At 31.1% G+C, this 21,107-nt stretch overlaps 2 protein-coding genes across 3 annotated transcripts; both read right to left on the bottom strand.

The window, feature by feature from the left end:
• Window positions 1-1,050: 1,050 nt before the first annotated feature.
• Window positions 1,051-7,909, bottom strand: LOC130451706 (lipoyltransferase 1, mitochondrial). 2 transcript variants are annotated; one of them, XM_056790896.1, is made up of 5 exons: window positions 7,539-7,909; window positions 6,633-7,358; window positions 5,828-5,935; window positions 5,347-5,560; window positions 1,051-4,159 (listed from the first exon to the last, which is right to left on the bottom strand). In XM_056790896.1, exons 2-5 carry the CDS (start codon window positions 7,122-7,124, stop codon window positions 3,798-3,800), a joined length of 1,176 nt encoding a protein of 391 aa, XP_056646874.1. In that variant the 5' UTR covers window positions 7,125-7,358; window positions 7,539-7,909; the 3' UTR covers window positions 1,051-3,797. The 2 variants fall into 2 exon arrangements, with proteins under 2 accessions (XP_056646874.1, XP_056646873.1); XM_056790895.1 differs by having other exon boundaries at window positions 5,828-5,938; window positions 7,539-7,895.
• A 5,965-nt stretch (window positions 7,910-13,874) lies between these two features.
• LOC130451705 (putative inactive tyrosine-protein kinase Wsck) lies at window positions 13,875-20,541 on the bottom strand. Its single transcript, XM_056790894.1, has 8 exons — window positions 20,093-20,541; window positions 19,897-20,036; window positions 19,544-19,840; window positions 19,260-19,486; window positions 17,734-18,105; window positions 17,178-17,660; window positions 15,822-16,035; window positions 13,875-15,547 (listed from the first exon to the last, which is right to left on the bottom strand). The coding sequence occupies exons 1-8, from the start codon at window positions 20,254-20,256 to the stop codon at window positions 15,258-15,260; spliced, it is 2,187 nt and encodes a 728-aa protein (XP_056646872.1). The 5' UTR covers window positions 20,257-20,541; the 3' UTR covers window positions 13,875-15,257.
• Between the last annotated feature and the right edge of the window lie 566 nt (window positions 20,542-21,107).

Below are 21,107 nucleotides of genomic sequence, written 5' to 3'. Positions count from 1 at the left end.
TCCGAAACGACTTTACCGATTCTCATGAAATTTTGTATGATATCGGGTAGCTCTGAGAATCGAACAACATCTATTTTTCATCCTCCTAAATAGTAAGGGTAGTCCATCATTTTGATTTTTCTGTGCAACTCTCATGTTAATTTTACTTTCATCGTAAATTTATCATCAAGTTCCAGTGCAATAATTATTTATTAATAAACACATATTGTGAGCTCCCGCTAACAATAGCCATTACCGTACCTGTACATGTTGTACTTAACATTTTTTGCCAATACTTTTAAATCAAAACAGAAACGTGTACGTGTTCTCTTATTGTGAAAAGTAAGTCAAATAATAAGCAAACGAATTGAATTGAGTCACTGTTTCTCACGAATAAGTATGTTAAGTTGATTTATTCGAAGGTTAAATGTACATTCAGCAGCGCCAGCAAGAGTTAAAGGGACCAATTTGAGTCGACGAAGAATCAAATCTCATGCATATCAGAGCACAAACATCAGGCGAACAAAACAATGCAGATGTGCGTGTCAATCACAATCACAAGAGGTACGAGATGAACGAAATCAACAGAGACAATGATAACGAAGAGAAACGCGTAGATTCATAGTAAACAGACGTAGAGGAATTGACCAACAACACCAACAAATTCCTCGAGCATTTACATCGACTATTATTCCAGTATGAGCCTGATGTAGAATATTAGGATCATGTAAAGTGGTTATTGGACAACCATCTAGAATTTTAATTTGAAATATATTCGTTACTTTAATAAAAAATACTTTATTAACCTAAATAAACCTTACTTTCATTGTCTATTCGACGCTTTCGATTATAAGTACATCCCTAAACACTTATAGTTAGTTATTTTTATTAAAATGGAAACTAGATCATAGAAAGGGCGCCTAGAGCACGTTCGTGTATAATAATACCTCATCAGCGGGAATCGGAATCTAAACTGGGTGCTCAAACTTGATTCATGATTTACCCCAAATTTGCATCCATTGTAGAAAATATTTGTTTTAGTTGTAATGGTTAAGGAATAAAACAAAAATATAACATTTGAAATAAATTTATTCACCAATATAATATTATAATATATAAATGATTAAGGCACAACAGCTCCAAATTAATACAGCCAGAAATTACAAAAATAAAAAAAATGATTAATTATAATAATACACATCCAATATATAGGCAGGATATGAAATATTCAGATACCTGACAATATCCTGAATGTGGTACAATCAAATCAAATACTACTGTATAAACTACACTAACAAATGAATGATATGATTAATTCTTGTTCACCGGTTATACGGAGCATTCCTTAAACTTGACATTAATCTACATAAATATGTGAAACTAATAACAGAGATATACATAAACATATTAAAAAAAACATTGATCAACTCAAAGATCGCCAACAGTATTCCTACACAAACTGCCCCTACTTATTTAATTCAATAACACCATAGAGTTCATATTAAAGATAGAGATAAGGGTACCTGTTCAAGTGCTGATAAGGGTATATTCATATATTAATACTTCTATAAACGAGAAGAAATGTCCCACTATTAAAATGGCGACTATTTTCTCTCTCGTTCAGGTTGCGCATGCTTGAGAACGCACAGAATCGAAACGGAGGATGGAGAAAACGTTATCATTCTGTCTTTCTTAGTCGAAGCAGTTTCCACTTATAGAAACTGTCCATATACAAGTATGGGTATATTACTCTAAATCTATATCCATTCTGATTGAATCACGGAGAAATTTCGAATGGTGGGAGCGACAAAAAATTTTGGTTTAATAGAGAGAGATAGTTAATGGTAAACCAATGCTCTTTTTCTTTATTTTATTAGTACAATTCTACTTACATATCACGCAATATGAAAGGAAAAATCGAAAAATACCGGGTAAAAATAGATATTCCAATATATCTCATTGTCCTAGCATCATATTTATATTGTTTACTAATGAAAATGAGAGATGAAACATCATTTCTACTTGAAATACATTATTCTACGGATATTTAGTTAAATAAGTGATTCTAACCTAACAATATCACTGTATCGAAAAAATACCTATAGAATAGATGTTAACGTGCCACAACTACAGAATAAAACTTGACACAATTGAGAGGAAAGAGCTCTTAAAACCTTGTAATAAATTCGATACTAAGAAATAAATATCAAATATTTATAATAAAAGATTAAGAACATCGATTATTATCTGTGAAACATCGATACTTTCATATATCGTTTTTTATTACCCAAAGAATACGAGCTCAATCGATGGCAGTCTCAGCAGATCAAATCATTCGAAGCACAATTCTAACCTACAATAACTATATCTAAGAAAACAGTTGTCTAAGTTAATATGGCGGCTGTGGGGTAAACAATTGATTTTCTCGTAATACCAGTATTAGTTTTTCTTGATTATTTTCTGAAACTGAGTACTTTTAGTGCACTTAAGTGAGCTTTCAAGCGATTTACAAAATTTAGAACCCTTACGTTTTTTTTTAATTTCCAATGTTATGAGTGTTAACCCTATGGCAACTGCGGGGTAAAAGGACAAACTTGAAGCTTCAAATGGAGTTAATCCCTTTTTTATTAGATGAAAAGAGCTTTAGTCGAAAAAAAAAAACTAAGCCACGTTTCCAGGATGTAATTTCAACTTCTTTAAAAAGCCATTTTGCAATAAAACTAGGAATAGTGTATAAAATCCTACCCGACGGCGGCCATTTTTAAATGAACCCAGCTGATTCTGACAATTCGTTTGAGTGCTGAATGTGCTGTACATTTGGAGGATAAAGGTAAGAAGTATTTCATATTGGAAAAAAGTTGAAAAAGTGTCCGCCTGTATACGTTAAATAACTGTTCTAAAATCTTCCAAAAAGGCATTGGTATAAAAAAAGGATATGTAGCTATTGAAGATGAATTGAAGTGTACTTCTTTGGTTTTCTATTAAATATATAAAATTCAATAATTTTCCTACAACGTAGACAACCAAAACAACAAGTTTTTATGTTCGCGATTCATTAGAGATTAACTCTACTTTTGACATTCGAACGGGTAGGAACATTTTTTAAACGAAACAAAGTCAGTAGATTTCTTAGCCCTATTCAAACGTGCAAGTGTTCATTTTCCCCGGTTTTCAAAGATTTTGTATTAAACAAAAGAGAAATGGTTAATGGAATCTCTCTGAAATCTTGGTAAACTGGATTGGAGTGGATCTATATTAGTTACCGGTCGTTTTTTATGTATTCAAAACTTATTATCTTATTAATTAAAAACCGATTTCAAGAATATTTTGGGGTAAATTGTATAGTCCCAAAACTTTACTCTCCTCATAGGAGCTGTCTTACTTAGAGATCCATATCACCGGATTGTACATGCAAGGTTGAAAAATTTCAACAACTTGCGTTGTACAAGATAATGTAGTAAATTAACCTAAAATAATTCGCCCTGATCCAATGTGCATCAACCCTTTTCAACGGACACTTTTCATTTATAAAGATTTTTCCCCTTTTCTCTACTTCTGTTTTACTATTCAATTTTTCTATAAAATGGAAATTTACTCAACCCTTCGACGTTGTGTAGACATAATGTGGGCGTTCTTCAATTGTTAATCCATTAACATGTTATTGGTCGAATAGATAATAACTGTCACTTAATTTTTTGACATTATAAAAATAGAACTATCAGAAAAAATATACACTAATTTTGGTAAGTTCTTTTGGTACAGACAGGAAAAATTGAAACTCTATACTGTTAGTTTCAAGTAGTCCTGTCGGATCTATATCAGACAGACGTCATCACTTGCTTCAAACACTCAGAAACAAATCTGTCTTTTTCATTTACTAACCCACTGATCATCATCTCAAGACTACCGAGAGTAGCTTCAGAAAATTTATGACCTATTAGACTGGTAATGACATTAACATTGCCAGAGAAACCTTGGCTAGAAATACCTGGTGGTACATAAAGACTGATATCATTTATTTTACCGTTTTCCACAACCATGGTAACTCTAAGATCCTCACTGATTCCGTAACCTTCCACTAAAGAATCTGGAATCTTGAAAGACTTGGTTATGTTGAATTTGGGGGTTTTACCATAATGCCATTCCCAGCTGACTAACTGGTTTCGGATTTCTGTTAAACCTGAATATAAATCAATTTGATTATTAGTAAGAAATTTTATCATTATGTCATTTTGTCATGCCATTCCGAATGAATTTCTAAAGGTTCCAGAAATTTGATTCTGGATTTGAAAAGAGACAAAGTGAATGGACAAAAGTGGTTTGTGATATAAAAAATTCAAGCATTTTTTGATAGTATATAAATAAAAAAAGAAATGTAAAGAAAAACCAAAATGGTATTTCGAACTATATTTATGGCCATACAACATATAGTTACGAATCATGGGTGCTGAATCAGCAACAAAAAACTAAAATACAAGCTACAGAGATGAAATATTTGAGAAGAGGGAAAAGAGTGACAAGAAATGATAGTTTTAAAGAAGAGCTGCTGTTTAATACCAGTCATAATATTCATTGAATAAAGGCAATTGAGCTGGTTAAGACATTTACAGAGAAAAGGCAATTCAAGACAAGTAAAAAAAGTTTGGCAAACCAAAGGACAACAAAAAAGAAACAGAGAAAGACCCAAAAACATGGAAAAGCAAAGAATGTTGCTATGAATACGAAGAAATTGACGAAAATTAAATGAACTATTAAATATTGTAAATATAGTTCTACACCCTAAAGTGGAAATGTTGTTAGAAATTATGAGAAAATTCTGTGAAAGCCACAATCTTTACCAGCTAGATTATGACAGTTTACTTAGTGGGATTGTGGCTAAATCAATAACGTTAATATTTATATCAAGAGTCAATTAGAATATTATTTTTTTAATTCGATGGATTTAATATTTTTTAAAAGAATCGACGAAATTTAAACGCCGCAATCCTTAACTAATAATTCCCAGACGATAAATACGTAAGTATTCGAAAGCTCGGAAATATATTAGAGTTAGTACACCAAACCCTTTAGTTTTTAAGATTTTAGTTTGAATTTAAATTTTAATTTTCAAAATATAAAAAAATGTTTAACTAATTATTCAAACATGGTATGTGAATGAATAATTTAAGATTGAAGACAAAGTATTCAAAAATATAAATGTAGTGTCAAGTTGTTTATAAACAAATGACTGGATAAATTTTAATGTCAACTGATAAGATACGAAATATTTAATCCAATTTTTCATAACAATGCTTCAAGTTCTAAATTTTTGTTTGTTTAAAATTTTTTTTAATAAGTAAATTAGACACTACATAAATATGTATTTACCTGGGAACCACCCGTCCGTAGGATTAACCAACTGAAAACCATTTTGATTGTTAGCCAACTCCATTCCTCCATCGACGAGTTTTAAAGGATGCATTCGCATATATTCCCAACCAACAGCTTTCATCAAATTATTTATTTCAACATTTGGATTTTCTTCACACAAATTCATTATCTTTGATTTAATAGACTTTGTTGCATTGGTCTTAATATCAGCCTTTGAAAAAAAAGAGTATTATCAATTTATCATTGAAATGATTCTTTTAATTTTGGCTATTTTCTATTACCTAATACAACTAACAAACTCACCAAAGATTAATTTCAATCTGTCCCAATGGATCAAAGGATATTGCAGGAGAGCAAAGTGGAGAATACTGAACATGCAGTATTGTTCCATTATGAATATCACCAATAATCCGTAATTAAACTTAATTTTTTTTATGGAAATTATTTGAATCTATCAAGAAATATTCTAAAGACTTACTTCCGGTTTTTGTAAAGCCATATGTAAATCCACTTTGTTGACATTGACTAAAAGGGTGCAATGATGGTAGGCTGTAGTTCTGCCCAATTTCGCCGCTGTTCCAGAAACCTGCTTTGGTTTTGTTAAGAAAAAAATTGAAAAACAAATTATTTGATTAAAGTCATTCTTGAGGTCTTTTCAAATCTATTGTCATGAATATTTACATTCTGAAATATGTAATTTGATTTTAAAGTAAACTATTGAATCAAGAATAGAAAGTTTTAGAAGAGGATGTTTATCCGGAGCACCAAACAGCAATTTCATAGTCATGTTAAAATAAATCCAATCACTAAGGCAGGAAACATTGCATAGAAAAATCTTAGAGCAGCTCAAATAATAATTCTGAATACTACTACTATACCAACAAATTCACTATCTAATCCTACAAACTGATTACGAAGCAATAAGAAGCACAAAGGAACAATGTAATTGTATCAGTAAATAATGTATTTAATATAAATATACCAAAGAATCAATAAATTAAATTAATTAAATATTAGTTGTTAATCTTAAATTGTTCGGGGAATTGTTTCTTGGCTTTTCGACCACATTGCACCTATATCATAAAAGATATTTTATGCATGACTCTGCATCTCATTGTTTGGCTTCCAAAAATACGTAAACATCTTCTTCTGGGGTTTTTGGGTCCCCAAATAATTGGAAATGTAAATAAATATCAATTTTTACATTAAATAACAGAGAAGTAGATATAAACATGAATACATACTATGTATAAATTAGTTTTTATTAAATTTTAAAAGGATACTTTAAAATTCCTTATGGTTAGATCCTCCCTGGGAGAAATATCCACTTTCATGTTGTATTCTCTAAACAAGCTTCTGGAGATGATTTGCAGATTATACTTTCTGTCATAATGCTCTCTGGGTGTAAAAAATGTGAGATTTAAATTACCTTGGTCATGGTATACAGTACCTCCTCCACTATTTCTTCTAGCAAGTTGAACACCCTGTTCACTAATATAGGGTAGTTCAGTTACATTTGCTTCAAGCCAGGGATTTTGATGTCTTCCAATAACAACACAAGGGTTATTCTGCCACAACATTAAAACATGATGGTTTTTGAAGTCAAAGTTTCGGTACATCCAATCTTCTAGTGCTAAATTGGTATAAACATCTTTTGATTGCGAGATAAACACAGATTTTTTAATCTTCTGATCAGTAGAGGTAGAATAGGATTTATTGTTAATGCGGTTTATGATGGTCGTAAGTCTTGGAGAGAATCTTTGCATTAATGCCATTGTGAAAACTAGTTTTTCAAACAGTATTAATTTTACAGATGTTGTGCCTTCAAAAACTAGTTTAATGTGTTAAGAAGGAACAGTAAGAGACGTTCTTAGAGGCTGACGTCAATGCAATGAGGTAGTCGTGAAGAGCAATAGTTTGATGTAACCACTTCCAAGTTTGATGTAAAGAATTGATACGAATTCTGAGAGCTAAGCAGTCCTTTGTAGGTCTCAGCATTCCTCTCTTTGCTGCCAGATCGAATGAAAAAAAATGCACTAAATTAGTTATCAAAGACTTGAAAAATCAAACACTTAATTAACACACACACACAGTAAAAGTCTAAGCTTGTAAGGAAAAAATTATATAAGTTTAGACTAGAACAGTCAACAGATAGTGTTGTGAACGATTAAAATTTTATACAGTATTACCAGTTTATATAAACATCGTCGTCTTCATGGGGGTCATTTATCTCTACAGAGGTCATTCTGGTTATCAGCACACAAAAGAAAAATAAACCCAGTTAACTTTACTGCCGAATATCATTATCATGTGATTTATTATTAAAAATAGCACTTGTAACACCAGTAATTGCGCAAAGCACAGATGATCATTGGTAACTTAGAACATAGAACAAACACAAATATATTTTGGTGTTATGTTATAAAACGTTTACACAAATTGCATCGTCTAGATTCTTATCGATACCTCATTTTGTTTATTGGCAAAAAATTACCCAAAAAAATTACACGTGAAAATTACAGTCTCACAATTGTTTCATCGATAAATACTCACATATGTAATTTTATCTATGTTATTTATTTATATGCTACAGTTAACGTTCACATAACCCTTAAATCATATTTTATCATTGCAAAATCAAACAATAGTATTCAACACTTTGTTAATATACTTAAAAAAATTTATTTTATTAATTAAAAAGTTATAAACCCTATTAGTTTCGGTTAAATATAAATATTTCTTTTATAATGGGTAAGTAACGATCTGTTATTTTTTTTTGTTAGAGATGATTCACAACAAGTGTGAATTAACAAGGATTTAGCTCCTAAATATGTATTATAAATGTTCAAATTGCGTTTGTATTACAAGTTTTCAAATCTGTTTAATATCACTACCCTTATTTTTTATAATAGATTTATTATAATATTTACAATTAACAGTTCCTTACTAAAATAACGTTACTCGTCTCTGTTTTGTTAATGGGGTATAGTTTATATTACATATTATAGTAGGTAGTACATCAAGATAGGTGGTGAGAATGGTGGATGTCATACATAATTTTGTTTGTTTATTTATTTTGTCACCACTTTACATTTTCGCTCCAAGTATAACTTGAAATATTCCTTAAAGTTTTCCTCAATTCTTATCAAGAGTAAGTTCAATTCAAATTAATTATGTTATTGTAATGATTGTACTATTTATTTCCAGTCTTTGAGCCTGTAACTTGTGTTTACAAAGAAGACAAGGTTGTTCTCGGCTGGAGCTGTATCTTTGTCACGGTAAATGTCAAAATAAAGTTTTAAAACTTTATTTTCGCTTAGTATGACATCAAATTTATAGTAGTGAATCTTCAATTTTTCTCAAAATTCTACAGTACGTAGCTGGATTTACTTTTGAAAAATTTACAAACGCTTTAGAATACCCCAGGATCTGTAATGGCAAATATAAGACAAAGAAGTGACTCAACATCCTCTTCAGATGATCAAATAAGTAAAAAAATACGATTTGAAAGTGATATTGACTTTATTAAGAACTCGATAGTAACTGGTGCATCAAAACTCATTGTAAGTCTTCCAAAAATTGATTATAACAAACAGAGAGTTAAATGCAGTCATGCCAACAGCCAGGACAATTCTGATGCGGAATTGGCCATTGATTACCGGAAAGGATATATATTACATGATAAATATAAAATTATAAATGTTCTTGGTGAAGGTTCTTACGGTAAAGTATTTAAAGTTGAACATCTTGAGAAGAAAGAAATGATGGCAATGAAGGTGGTTAAAAATCTTAAAAATACAGTTGAAGGAAGATCGGATATATCTATATTGAGAAAAATCATGCGGAAAGATCCTGTGAGATCGGCAAAGTATTGTATAAAAATGTTGGATTGGTTCAAACATGCTGAACATGAGTGCATAATATTTGAGATGCTGGGTCCAAGTGTTTATGAATTTATGAAAAGAAATGGTTTTCAACCATATCCAATGGATCAAATAAGGCATATTACTCACCAAGTGTGCTCTTCAGTAAAATTTTTGCATGATTATAAAATCACACACACAGATATCAAACCTGGAAATCTTTTATTTGTCCATTCTGATTATGAAGTTTTTTATAATGAGAACACAAAGAAAATATTCAAAAGGATTAAGAAAAGTGATATAAAATTGATAGATTTTGGAAGCGCTGTTACAAGTAATCAGCCACATTCTTCAATTATTCAAACTCGCCATTACAGAGCACCTGAAGTAATTATGTGCTTAGGATGGAATGAATCTTGTGATGTATGGTCCATTGGTTGTATGCTGCTTGAACTATATATGGGTAGAACATTATTTGGTATGAGAAACAACATAGAACATCTAGCTATGATGCAAAAAGTTTTTGGTCAGATTCCATTGTCTATGATAAATAGATGCCCAGCTCCATATTTTCATGAAGGACAACTGTTATGGAGATATGATAAACATAGTTTAGAAGGAAGCAATATATTCAAACCTTTGGATAATTATAAAACAGCTGACACTGCGGCTCATAATGAATTGTTTGACTTATTAAAAAAATTGCTGGTGTATGAACCCACTGAAAGAATTACTGTGAAGAAGGCATTAAAACATAAATTCTTTGATACAGTATAAACTTTGTATTCATTTTTGAACAATGTGATAAATTACAAGTTTATTTGACTGAAAATAGAATTTATTTTGTTTAATTGTTTGTTCTGTTTAAAATTTTTATTATTTTGTGAAACATTGATGAATGTTTTTAGTTGAGAATTTTCAATTTATTTTGTTATCAGAGAAACACTTCTAATTTATTTTTGATTAAAGTTTTTGTATTAAATTTTGATTTATTTCATTCGTGTTACAGTCAATTAGATGAGATAGTATTTTGGAAACAAGGAAAACCTTTTTTAGAAATGTGTAAGCAAAACACTACAAATTATCTAATATTTTCCACGTTTACAAAATATACTGAAATTTTGGTTTGCTCAGCTTGTAGGTGAGATGAAAGTTATTAGAAGGATTCAGCAGAGCAGAATGTCATTTGTGGCGTCGAGCACCAAATTAATAAAATATACTACATAAAGAAGTTAAACTTCTTTAGTTGCAACTAAAAGAGTATGTGACTAAAGAAGTATTATACTTCTGGAGGTTTGTTTGAAGAGCTCATTTAGGGAATACTTCTTCAGTTGAAACTAGAAAACAGTGGTTTGTGTTGTGTTAAGAATTAAAACCTTGTAATTGTATCATTTTAGTATGGTAGAAAGTGGATTTTTGTGACATTCCCTAAATTGTAGTAGGCTCCTTTAGTAAGTTGTCTTGAAAAATGGTTTCAGAACAAGAAAAAGAAAACACATCTCAAGGGGTGACAATGCATTATTTCTTGAAGTGATGAAACTTTATGTTGGTGTTATTGAATAAAAAAAATGGCAATAACATAAAAAAAGAGAATTACTTGAGATGATATCCATACTAATTTTAATGCCGAGGCAACAGTGAACACAACACAAGACCAGTTAAATGTTTTATGGAAGGAATGCAAGGCAAAAGCGTAGAAAGCAATGTCTAGAGACAAAAGAGTAGGAATTAAAACAGGTGGTGAAAATTAGGACTATGAAATTGATGAAAAGACAAAAGTTATTGTTGAAATGATTCCTCAATTGCTAAACAGTTCATTGTTTAGCAAGAGGACATAGTATTCTGAATTACACCTATGCGATTTGGAAAACGAAGTAATCTATAAAATGCTCTCTCAGCACTACATTGTCCTAAAGGCATATCATAGTATAGAGCTTTTAAGGCCTTCCAACCATTTATTATATTATTAAAACCCTGCCAGCTGTTCTATGAATATTTATCCCCAGCAACTATCTGAAAGATCCTTGGACCACAAAGAAACTGAACTCTTGGTGATAATGCAAAGTTCCTATCCGTATCATGTTCAAGGTACGGACCTATCATATAGAGGATATACAACACAGACTCTTTAGGAAAACCAAATTGTTCTCGGAATTCTTTATCAGAGTAAATGTTAAAGGGATCACTCCTATCACAAATTTCAATAGGTGCAAAAAGAGACTGCCAGGAAAGAAGAGAAAGCTCAATCAAACTTATCCCAATTTATTCTCTTAAACATACTCCTACCAGGTGGTAGGAGTATATTTTAGACCGATTACTCATATATGTAATACTCCTATATGGACAGTGGGTATGGGAAAAAACAGTGCTGACAATATTCATCTCTCTCGTTCGAGACGCTTTATTTATACAGAGCATGCTTGAGATTGCGCAGAACCTCAGAAGGTAGAGAAATCGTTGCCGATACTCCAGCGTGGTGCACACCTACAACATTTTACTCTTAGAAGGATATTTTAAAAATTTCTTTAGTTAATTACTCCATATCTATACTTTAGATACTACATTAGTATTTAAAGAAATATTCCATTCTTTTAGTAACATACTAAAGAAGTAGGCAAATCTGCTTGGTGCTCGTCACCATGTAAGTGTAATTTTCAAAAATTCAAGATTTAACAAAAATAAATGTGTTATTCTGCTCTACCGATTAGTATGGAGTTGAAATATGGTAGCATGCCAAATTTGTCTAGATAATTGGTGGGCTATACAGTATAAAAGTATTCGCAATCTAAACTAAAAAGAGATTACTCAATTTTTTCTTCAGGTATATCCAAAAATAGCGAGTAAAAATCAACATTACCTAACCTAACAAATTATTAAGTTTGTTCCACTTGATATTTTCTATAACACGAAATTTATTTGAAAAAAATAAATATGTTTTCACTAATAGCTTAAATATCATAAAGCTGTCTGGTCCTTCGAGCCGGATATAGTGTAATAATGACTGTTTTTTACTAAATAGTTCGTTCAGTATTATCTTTGTCAAAGTAATGTGTGTGAATATATGGAACTGCACCTGCTTGACTCTCCTTGGCAAATAGATGATATTTTTTTCTCATTTCAGATTTTTCTGTACCAATTGCACAAATGGTGCAGAAAAATGGACCTCAGATAATGGGACAGGAAAGATTCTAATATAACGTACATTTTAATAGAGAAAAACAACTGGCACACATTCAATGGTACTACTAGTTGTTTAAAACAAGCTCTATGAATCTGTGGGGTGCGAGCAAATGACATTGCATCTTGGTTTATCGATCAAATAGTCATGACATAAAAGAAAGGGTATCTAAGATGATCTTGTTATGGTAGTCTTAAGCTTCAATTGTATTCTGTAGTAGTAAAATTGTGAGAAACACAAATTTTAAAAAGACTAAATCATCTTGTTATGTATAATTCATGAAATGAAAACTGATTTCTATAGATAATAAATAAATGGCTTTTGTAAAGGATAGTGTTCCCTTATAATCATCAAATTTTTATTTAAACATTCTCTGGGGTGAAATTCTGAAAAAGTTTAGCTTCAATACTAAACTGTAGAAATAAATGGATTGAAAATACCAAACTATAACTGAACCGAAATACCATGAAATTGGATATGGATGGCTCCAAAACAACCAATGTCATAAGATCCAAGTTGATTTGGACTTTTGGACCAGTTAAATAAGCTGGATTACCCTCCAGATAATTTCGGAGACACGCTGGAATGGAAAAAAATAGAATAGCAGACAAACTAACTAAAGTAGGGGTAATATAAAAAATAAACAAGAAGGATAAGAAAAAAATCAGTTACTGGTAGGTATTTTTTACCAATTTTCATCGACCTTATGCACTTACTAGGTAAATATGTAACTATATCGGGTTAGGAAAATGGTACCATAAGAAGTTACGCACCGGCACCTATTTGTTTTTTAGTCCTTTCTTCAATTTTAGTAACTGTGGGAGTTTATTTATCAATTCGTTTTAATTGTGCATTCAATTATGAAATAATATTAATTTTATTATTTATTTCATCAATAACAGCAAGGGCATCACAATGGGCTGATGGATCTCGGCTGAAAAGTGGAGATCACCCTGATAACCTAACCTAACCTTCATCAATAACAATTTTTATATCAGAATTAGGGGCTAATTTTGACTTTGATTTAAAAAAGATTATTGCGTTATCAATATTAAGACAGTTAGGTTCAATAATATCTATTTTAGCTTTAGGACAATATAAGTTAGCTTTTTAGGATTTATTAATTCATGCATTATTATTTATATGTAATATTATTCATCATTTATAATATTCAAAAAAATCGATTACAATTTCTAGACCAGAATACCCCCTTAAGAGCATTTTCTTCTAATGATACCAACTTGTGTAACATGAAACGACTGGAGTTCCGAAAACGGAAACCCACCGATTGGTTCACGTTCTAAGCTTTGAAGATATTCAAAAAAAATCGATTTATTCAAATTTCTAGACCAATTTATCTCAATTGGTTTAACTGGTCTTATAGTTTAACTCAACTGGAAAATATCCTTTTTAATAAATGACACCCCTTTTGTCGAATGTCACCCCGATTTTCGGTAGGTGGTTTGTAAAATTCAAACAAGAAATGTAATTTAATAAGTTTATTCTTTTTTCATGGAGTGTGTTCTTACATTGTCACAAATATAAAAACTAAATATAAACTACGTACTGTAATTAGAAATACAGGTAAAATATTACAAGAAATTACATAATATAGATTCCAATCCACTGGTTATTGTAAACTTATAAAAAATTATAAATAAGGAATGTATCGACTCATTACACAACTAAAAAGTTTAAAACTAATTATTTTGGTATAATCTTAATTTTAAAATGAACACCACTTAAGAAATTAGAGCTAAATATAAAATTCATTCGGAAGCTGAGAAAAATAAAATATTTGCAGTATGCAGAACAAAACTATCTAAATCACAACCAAAGAAATAGTCTAGTCAATAAGAGTTTTTTAGGTCAAAACTTTTTCGCCGGCTCCTAAAAATCCTGTTACTCGAATCGTAATCGCATGTAGAAAGGTTTTGAATGAATTAAAGATGCGCTCGCATAAATTAACAAAAGTTATAAACAATTTAACCAAAAAAAAAAGGATTTGGTTTTTTGCTTATATCTCAAAAGCTATTTGAAATATTCTGAATCTGCTAAAAGATTCGAAAAGCGGAGGAAGTTATACACTTCTGGAAGTGTAGAAGTAATATTTATCATTTATATCTTCTTCTATCTTTTCTATAAGCAATTCTGCCTGTTTCTTTCTTTTGTTGCGCTTTTAAGTTATATTATCGCTCCATCTTTTCCGGGATCGACAGACATTTCTCCTCCCGGCCGGCGATTTGTCTCTTGCGATCTTTACTACCCTATCTTCTGTCATTCTACTTATATGGTTGTTCCATTCTTTTTTTTTTATTTAATAACCACTCGTTAATCTTCTCCCCAGTATTCTCATCTCAGCTGTTTCCAGCATTTTTTGTGTTTTGGACGTTTCTGCTGTATATGTCATTATTGGTCTTTAATTTTTATCAAGGGCTGAAAATACGTTCGAAAACAGGTATTCGGTTCAGCGCAAGCGAATGTTTCAACAAAAAATATTATTTAAACATAGTGAATTTTGGAATTTCAATTTGAAAAATTTTAGTAACTTACAGGATAGTTTAACAAGTAATAATCCACCGGCAAAAAATTTCTATCGCGATTTTACAATAAGTTGCATTTGTTAACTAAACTAAATTTGTTAATTTTTGAGGGAGAAATAAATATACTGTTTCCTTGTGTAAGAAAATAGACAATATAAAAAAGAGAGATGATAATAAACACCATCAAAAGGGATGGGTTAATACTACTATAAATAAAATACAATGTTAGATCCCAAAAACTGAGGTAAATATTTAAATAGAGAGAGACTAAAACGTTCGATAAATACAGTTTAGTGAATATAAAAGTACAAGTTGAAGAATAACTTAGAATACTGGTCGAACAGCTAGTTCCATGTCGGGATAAAATTGATCGTATTGAAAGTTCGGATAAGTATTGAAGTTGATGTATGGTACGGTAGGATTTTTCTTAAAACTATCTAGAGATTCAACTAGTTGCATAAAGGATGGACGTTCGTCATAATCTAGCTGCCAACAGTCCAACATAAGTTGATACAACTCGTCATTGATATACTGTAATTGTGGAAGACGAAGTCCTCTTACAATCTTTTCTGGAATCTCATTGTTGTTTGCGACATTACCATATGGGGTGGCACCTAAGTAAAACAATTATATTAATATGTTTGTTTCCAAGTTTAGTAAAAATCTATCTGATGAATACGATTTCAATAAGTTGGAAAAGGAGCTGGACGGGTTCGTTCGTTTGATTTTAAATAGCAAGCAAACCTTATTAAATGCTTAACTTAAGTCTAAAAATACTCCTGAAAAATTTTCTTCTTCTAGGGTTACGTTTATTTCGGGCGCAATTCAATGGCACCCTTGAGAAGGTAATTTAAGAAAAAGACATAAATATCAGGATGTGGTACTCACCTAGTGCACATATTTCCCACATCAAACAAGCAAAAGACCATACATCACTCTTTGTGTTTGGTGGATAGTTTTTGAAAACCTCTACTGCTGTCCACCTGGTATAATCAGGAATTTTGTTATGGCTGAAGTACTGAGCGATACCATAGCTAGTGACTTTCGCAATTCCTCCAGGAGCTATTATGACACTTCTAGCACATAGTTGTTTGTGAATAATCTAAAATAATTCATTATAAATACAATATCTACTTCATAAGTCATTGAAATGGTAAATGTTTCATTAAATTTGATACCATGTGAGGCCTAGATATGAAGCTGTAAGGCCGTGAAGAAGATATTCAGAATACATTCGGCATGTGTTCAAATTATCTAACGCGAACGAAGCTATTGCGATACAACACTTCTAAAAGTAATACCATTAAATGGTACAAATTACCACGTAAGGTACAGTATTTAGGGCTGGTACTAAATACTCACTAATCATCACTAAGCTTTTGTTTGAGGATCTTACAGACAGATTCACTATCAAAATTAACATAAGAATGACAAAAAATAGAACTTCCTTAATGTGAGTTATAAGAGGATAAACGGCAGAGCCGTATTTAGTATTTTTCCTCCCCTTAATCTGATTAAAGTTACTTTCCTAAAAAACTTCATTAAAAAATTATATCAGGTTTATATGTTAATTGTTTGAACACCACTCCTGGGAACAATTTTATAATTTTTTGAGAAATTTACTTAAGAAAAGTATGTCTTGATACACTTTTAGCAATTTTATATGTTAAAAGTGAGCTCACGTTTGTTGGACTGAAAAAAAAACTATTCAACCCATAATAAAAGCAAAGCTAGTGCTACTGCAATGGCTTCAAATTTCAGAACCACAAACATGAACCTCATACAGTACCATCCCTGGGCGATTGAACCCATAGGGCGTATTGGGAAATCCGGTTCTGATAAGAAAAGACTATAAAAGGAGAAAAAACGCCTTTTATTGACATGAAAACTTTTTACAGTGTAGGAAAAGAGTTTTGGAAGATAGAGGGAATAACATTCGTTATCAACTGCAGTGTAGTGTTGCCTCAGGAAGCATCTTATAAGAATAGGTTTAGAAGAAACTAGTATAGATTCTGTAGGGAGTAGGATGAAACCCCAGTTCATCTAGTTTCAGAAAACCTTTCCATTGAAATCATAGTCAAGAAGATGCTTCAGGCAAAAAAAACTGTAGTAGGAAAGATATAACATCTTTAAAGCCAGCATAATGTAGATGATGAAGTCTGCTCTGATTGTTGATAAAATAAGGTAGTGTGATAAATTTCAGGAAGAATCAGGAGGAAAAATATTGAAAAAACATTAAATTACCTTACAGTGATCAAGATGAGCCATTCCTCTTGCTACTTGTATTGCAGTATCCAATGCCTGAAATTCAGACATACTACTAAACCTTCCGGGTAGAGAGTCCCTGCTTCCCAGCAAAACATCCTTGAGATTTAATGATGCATGTTCCAATACAACATACATAACATGGGAAGTTTCACAAATACCAATTAGACCTATAACATTGTCATGTTTACCAACTTTGATGAGCACATCAAGTTCTTGAAGCATCGTTTTTCTAGTTTCTTGCGACATTTTTTTGTCTTGAATGGTGTAAGCAGCTGCTAGCGTTATGTTATCGTTTTCTACAACACTAGCACTATTGACTCTGCCATATCTGCCAACTCCTAGTAAGTTAGTTGGCTCCACATTCAATTGGCTGGAAGGAATAGTTCTCACTTTTTGTTTAAGGTTTCTGTAGTGGTTAACAGGAACATGTTCATCTTCATGAATGTAACCATTGTTTTCCTGGAAATAGTGATTTTACAAGATCTCTTTTTGGTTACTAGTTCCAGTTAGTATAAAATTCGAAAAAACTTACCACTTCTATCATAGGACCCTGAAGGGTTAGTTCTTGGTTATCCGAGAGCCTGTGTCTTCTATTAACCACTCTACTTTTCAAAATAATAAATCCAATTATACCAGCAATCAACATGAATGTAAGTAAACCAATTGCTACTGATAATCCAATAATAACAGTACGAGAATCACCAACAATTTGATCATCAGATACATTTAGAATTGAGACTCCACTTCCAGTTACTGCACCGCTACTGTAAACAACCTTTTCTACTTCATGTAATCTACTGATCAAAGCTAGAATTATATTGTAGTTCACATCGGGATCTAATGGAGCATTGTAATATCTTCCATAGGTTTGACCATCACCAACAGTGAATATATTATTAATTTCCTAAACAAAAATTGTGAAAATTATACAAGGCATTCCAAACCTATGTCTAAAATTAAAGTCTACCTGCTGCTTTATGCACATTTATTCTGTTAAAAACTCGGCCACGACATAAACCGCGAAACCGGTACTGTTCGATTATGTTAATAGAATCTAAAATTTTGTGGACGCGCCAGACACAAATTTCCAAGAACGGTTATGAAGCGAGCTTTTTATAAACCTGTATACTGTATGTTATGGACGTTTTTATATAATAAATTACTAAAATGGCCTTTTTATTTGTTTAAATTGTAGAACGGAATTATCGATAAATCTGTTTTGTATAAATAGGCGCTTATTTCTGGCAGTAAGGAAGTTAGTAACATAATGAGATAAACAAGTAAACAGGGTGTTTAAATAGATTAGTATGTTAAGAATAAGATATGTATCTTAGTGCATAGTTTAGTGGAAAGTGTCTAGTTTAGTGTATACATTAAGTAAGTAGGAAACACCGTGTTTATAAATTCACCCCACCTTTAAAAACAGTTTAAATAAATTAGAAGAAAAACATTACATTAGTGTCAGAAGTGGGATAATATTAAAGAATAATGAAAAAATCATTACAATTCAAAGAAGTATCAATCAGTTTTTATTATGGAATTGATATTTTTATTAAAATTAGAAGACATTTGTATACTTAGGCAATCTACTGGCGGCCTTGGAGTAAACAATTGCCTTCTTTGTATGTACCCCTCTTAGATTTTCTTCATTTTTACCGGTAGTTCGGTTGTTTTTTATTGTTTTTTTGTTTTATGGTGTTGGTAGCTTGTGGTATTTGTACTTTGTTCATATAATTAGAGTGAAAGTCACTTGAACAGATTTTGTTTCATTTGTCATGATTTTCATTTGTTCAGACACGTTTGGATGTTATTTAAATGTATCTGCAGAATCCTGGAAGCTGCAGCTGGACTGTAACTTATCTGATTCTTTTTGTGATATATTTTTCTGCATTTCTCTTGACATTTGAGTTATAGATTCCACTGTATGTGTATAGAAAATAAATTTTTTAAATGATGTATAAAAGCACAGTTCAAAAAAAACTTAAAATAATAACATAAGAAAATAAACTACAAAGTAAACAGATTGCACAATATAAAAAATTCTTCTGAATATTATACCTTTGGAGTCAACTCTGCAGTTATATAATATGAAAGTCCGTTTCTATTCGCTTCATTGTAAGAAGTTAGTATTGTTTCATCAAAATCTTGTTTTGCATCTTCATTAATAACTATAACTTTATATGCAGTAATAGGACCATTATTATTGGGCGTAGGTAATAATTTTACATCTATCTGATGTCCTCGGTTTTCTATTATAACTGGTTTAGTTGGTATACTATCAGGAGCTAAAGTAAACACAATTATATAATCATTGAATAGAAACATGAATGTAGTATACTTACTACCAATTTTTGTTTCTATAACTCTAAATACTAAAGCTCCATCACCGTCTGGAGAAGTAGTGGATAAAGTTATGTTGTACTTTGTTGCTGGTAACAATGTGATGAGCTCAGTTTGAAATGTATTATTGGAATACATCCATTCTGGACTATAGGGAGAATAACTGGAATATGTATGTATCACAATAGCCTTAATTCTATATTTAATAATTTCAACAAATGATTCTGGTTCTTGCCACGTTATCCTTACATGATTTTCTGTTATGTTGAAAACTTGAAAATTCCTTGGAGGTCCAGGCACTTGAAATAAAACATTCGATATATAATTTGATATAGGTAATAAAACAGTTTTTTACCTAAATTTCCTGTGAAGTAAGTGTCGGTCAAATTCATCTTAAAGTCACAAGACTGACATTCACTGCAAGTTCCATTCGAAACTTGTTCTCCTAAATAATTTCCACACATACAATTGCCTTCATTGTAAATAAAACCATACCTTAACAAAAAAGAAATATTAATCACAAATATAGTTCAAGTTCATAATATACAAACCTATAATACTTCGAAAAACAATCTTTAATACATTCTTCTTTTGATCTATATTGTTCAATTGAAACCCTCTTTCCTGGAGAGACATCATCATAGCAACCAAGGAGAGTATTTTCAAAGGAAAAAACATAACTTATCGTAGAAATAACTAACAGGAATTCAAACATCTTTAATAACTCTAATCAGTCTTCTTTGGAATGTTTTAATTTGAAGAATTAAGTATTAGTCATAAGTTAATAATTCTAACCTCTCCTACATTGGCTTGTCATTTTTGGTCGTTTATTTATGTTTGCACTAACTAATCATATGTGCCAATCATTTAAATCCTATTAATATTTTCCGGTTTGATCAATAATTGATTGTAAAAAAAATAAATATTTTTATTTATCTTCCCAAAAGTTGGATATGGTTATGTTTAAATTTAAACTCAGTGCTACCACCATTATTATATTAAAGGGGTTTCCGGGAACTGTGATCGGATCACGTTCACTGTTGTTCGGAATCTTAACTATGTAATCACTGGAAATACCCTGGTAGAATAACGATTCATTTTTTAATAAAAAATCGCACATGGTTAGCTTCGTTTTTATTTGTACTATCAGAAAAATATTATTAAATAAATTGAGCCCTTCAAAAAACTGAAAAAAAAAATAAGAAAATCCGTGCTATCGGAAAACGTATACATCTGGGAGAAAAACGGGAAGCTTTTGATTAAAACAAAGAGTCAATAAATTTGTTTTAATTTGTACCATCTAATTATGTAAAATTCTTTAAATTGAAGCTCTTTCAAAACCGAGGAATAAATGATTTTTAAATGCAGATCAGCTGCTCCAATATTCGTACTGTAGAAAACCATTATTCTAGCAAAAAATTTTGCTATAAATAAAAAAATGATTGAATACAACCATGAAACAAAGCGAATTTTTGTTTAAATTTCTAAAAAATGTTTCCTAATGTGATGTTAATTAAAATAAAAGTGTGAATCTGTGGCGGCTTGTGGCAATGTTTCAAAAAACAA

The sequence above is a fragment of the Diorhabda sublineata genome, chromosome X (assembly GCF_026230105.1).
Source record: "Diorhabda sublineata isolate icDioSubl1.1 chromosome X, icDioSubl1.1, whole genome shotgun sequence".
Lineage (NCBI taxonomy): Eukaryota > Metazoa > Arthropoda > Insecta > Coleoptera > Chrysomelidae > Diorhabda > Diorhabda sublineata.
This window is presented reverse-complemented; position numbering and strand designations above follow the sequence as displayed.

Coding starts and splice junctions, on each gene's coding strand:
- LOC130451706 (XM_056790895.1), bottom strand. CDS start 7,124: ATGGCATTAATGCAAAGATTCTCTCCAAGACTTACGACCATCATAAAC. Junction 5,939..6,632: donor TAACCATAAGGAATTTTAAA/GTATCCTTTTAA, acceptor ACAAAACCAAAG/CAGGTTTCTGGAACAGCGGC. Junction 4,160..5,346: donor TACGGACGGGTGGTTCCCAG/GTAAATACATAT, acceptor ATTTATATTCAG/GTTTAACAGAAATCCGAAAC.
- LOC130451705 (XM_056790894.1), bottom strand. CDS start 20,256: ATGTTTGAATTCCTGTTAGTTATTTCTACGATAAGTTATGTTTTTTCC. Junction 19,841..19,896: donor TTACTTCACAGGAAATTTAG/GTAAAAAACTGT, acceptor TTTTATTTCAAG/TGCCTGGACCTCCAAGGAAT. Junction 16,036..17,177: donor CTCATCTTGATCACTGTAAG/GTAATTTAATGT, acceptor GAATTATTTTAG/ATTATTCACAAACAACTATG.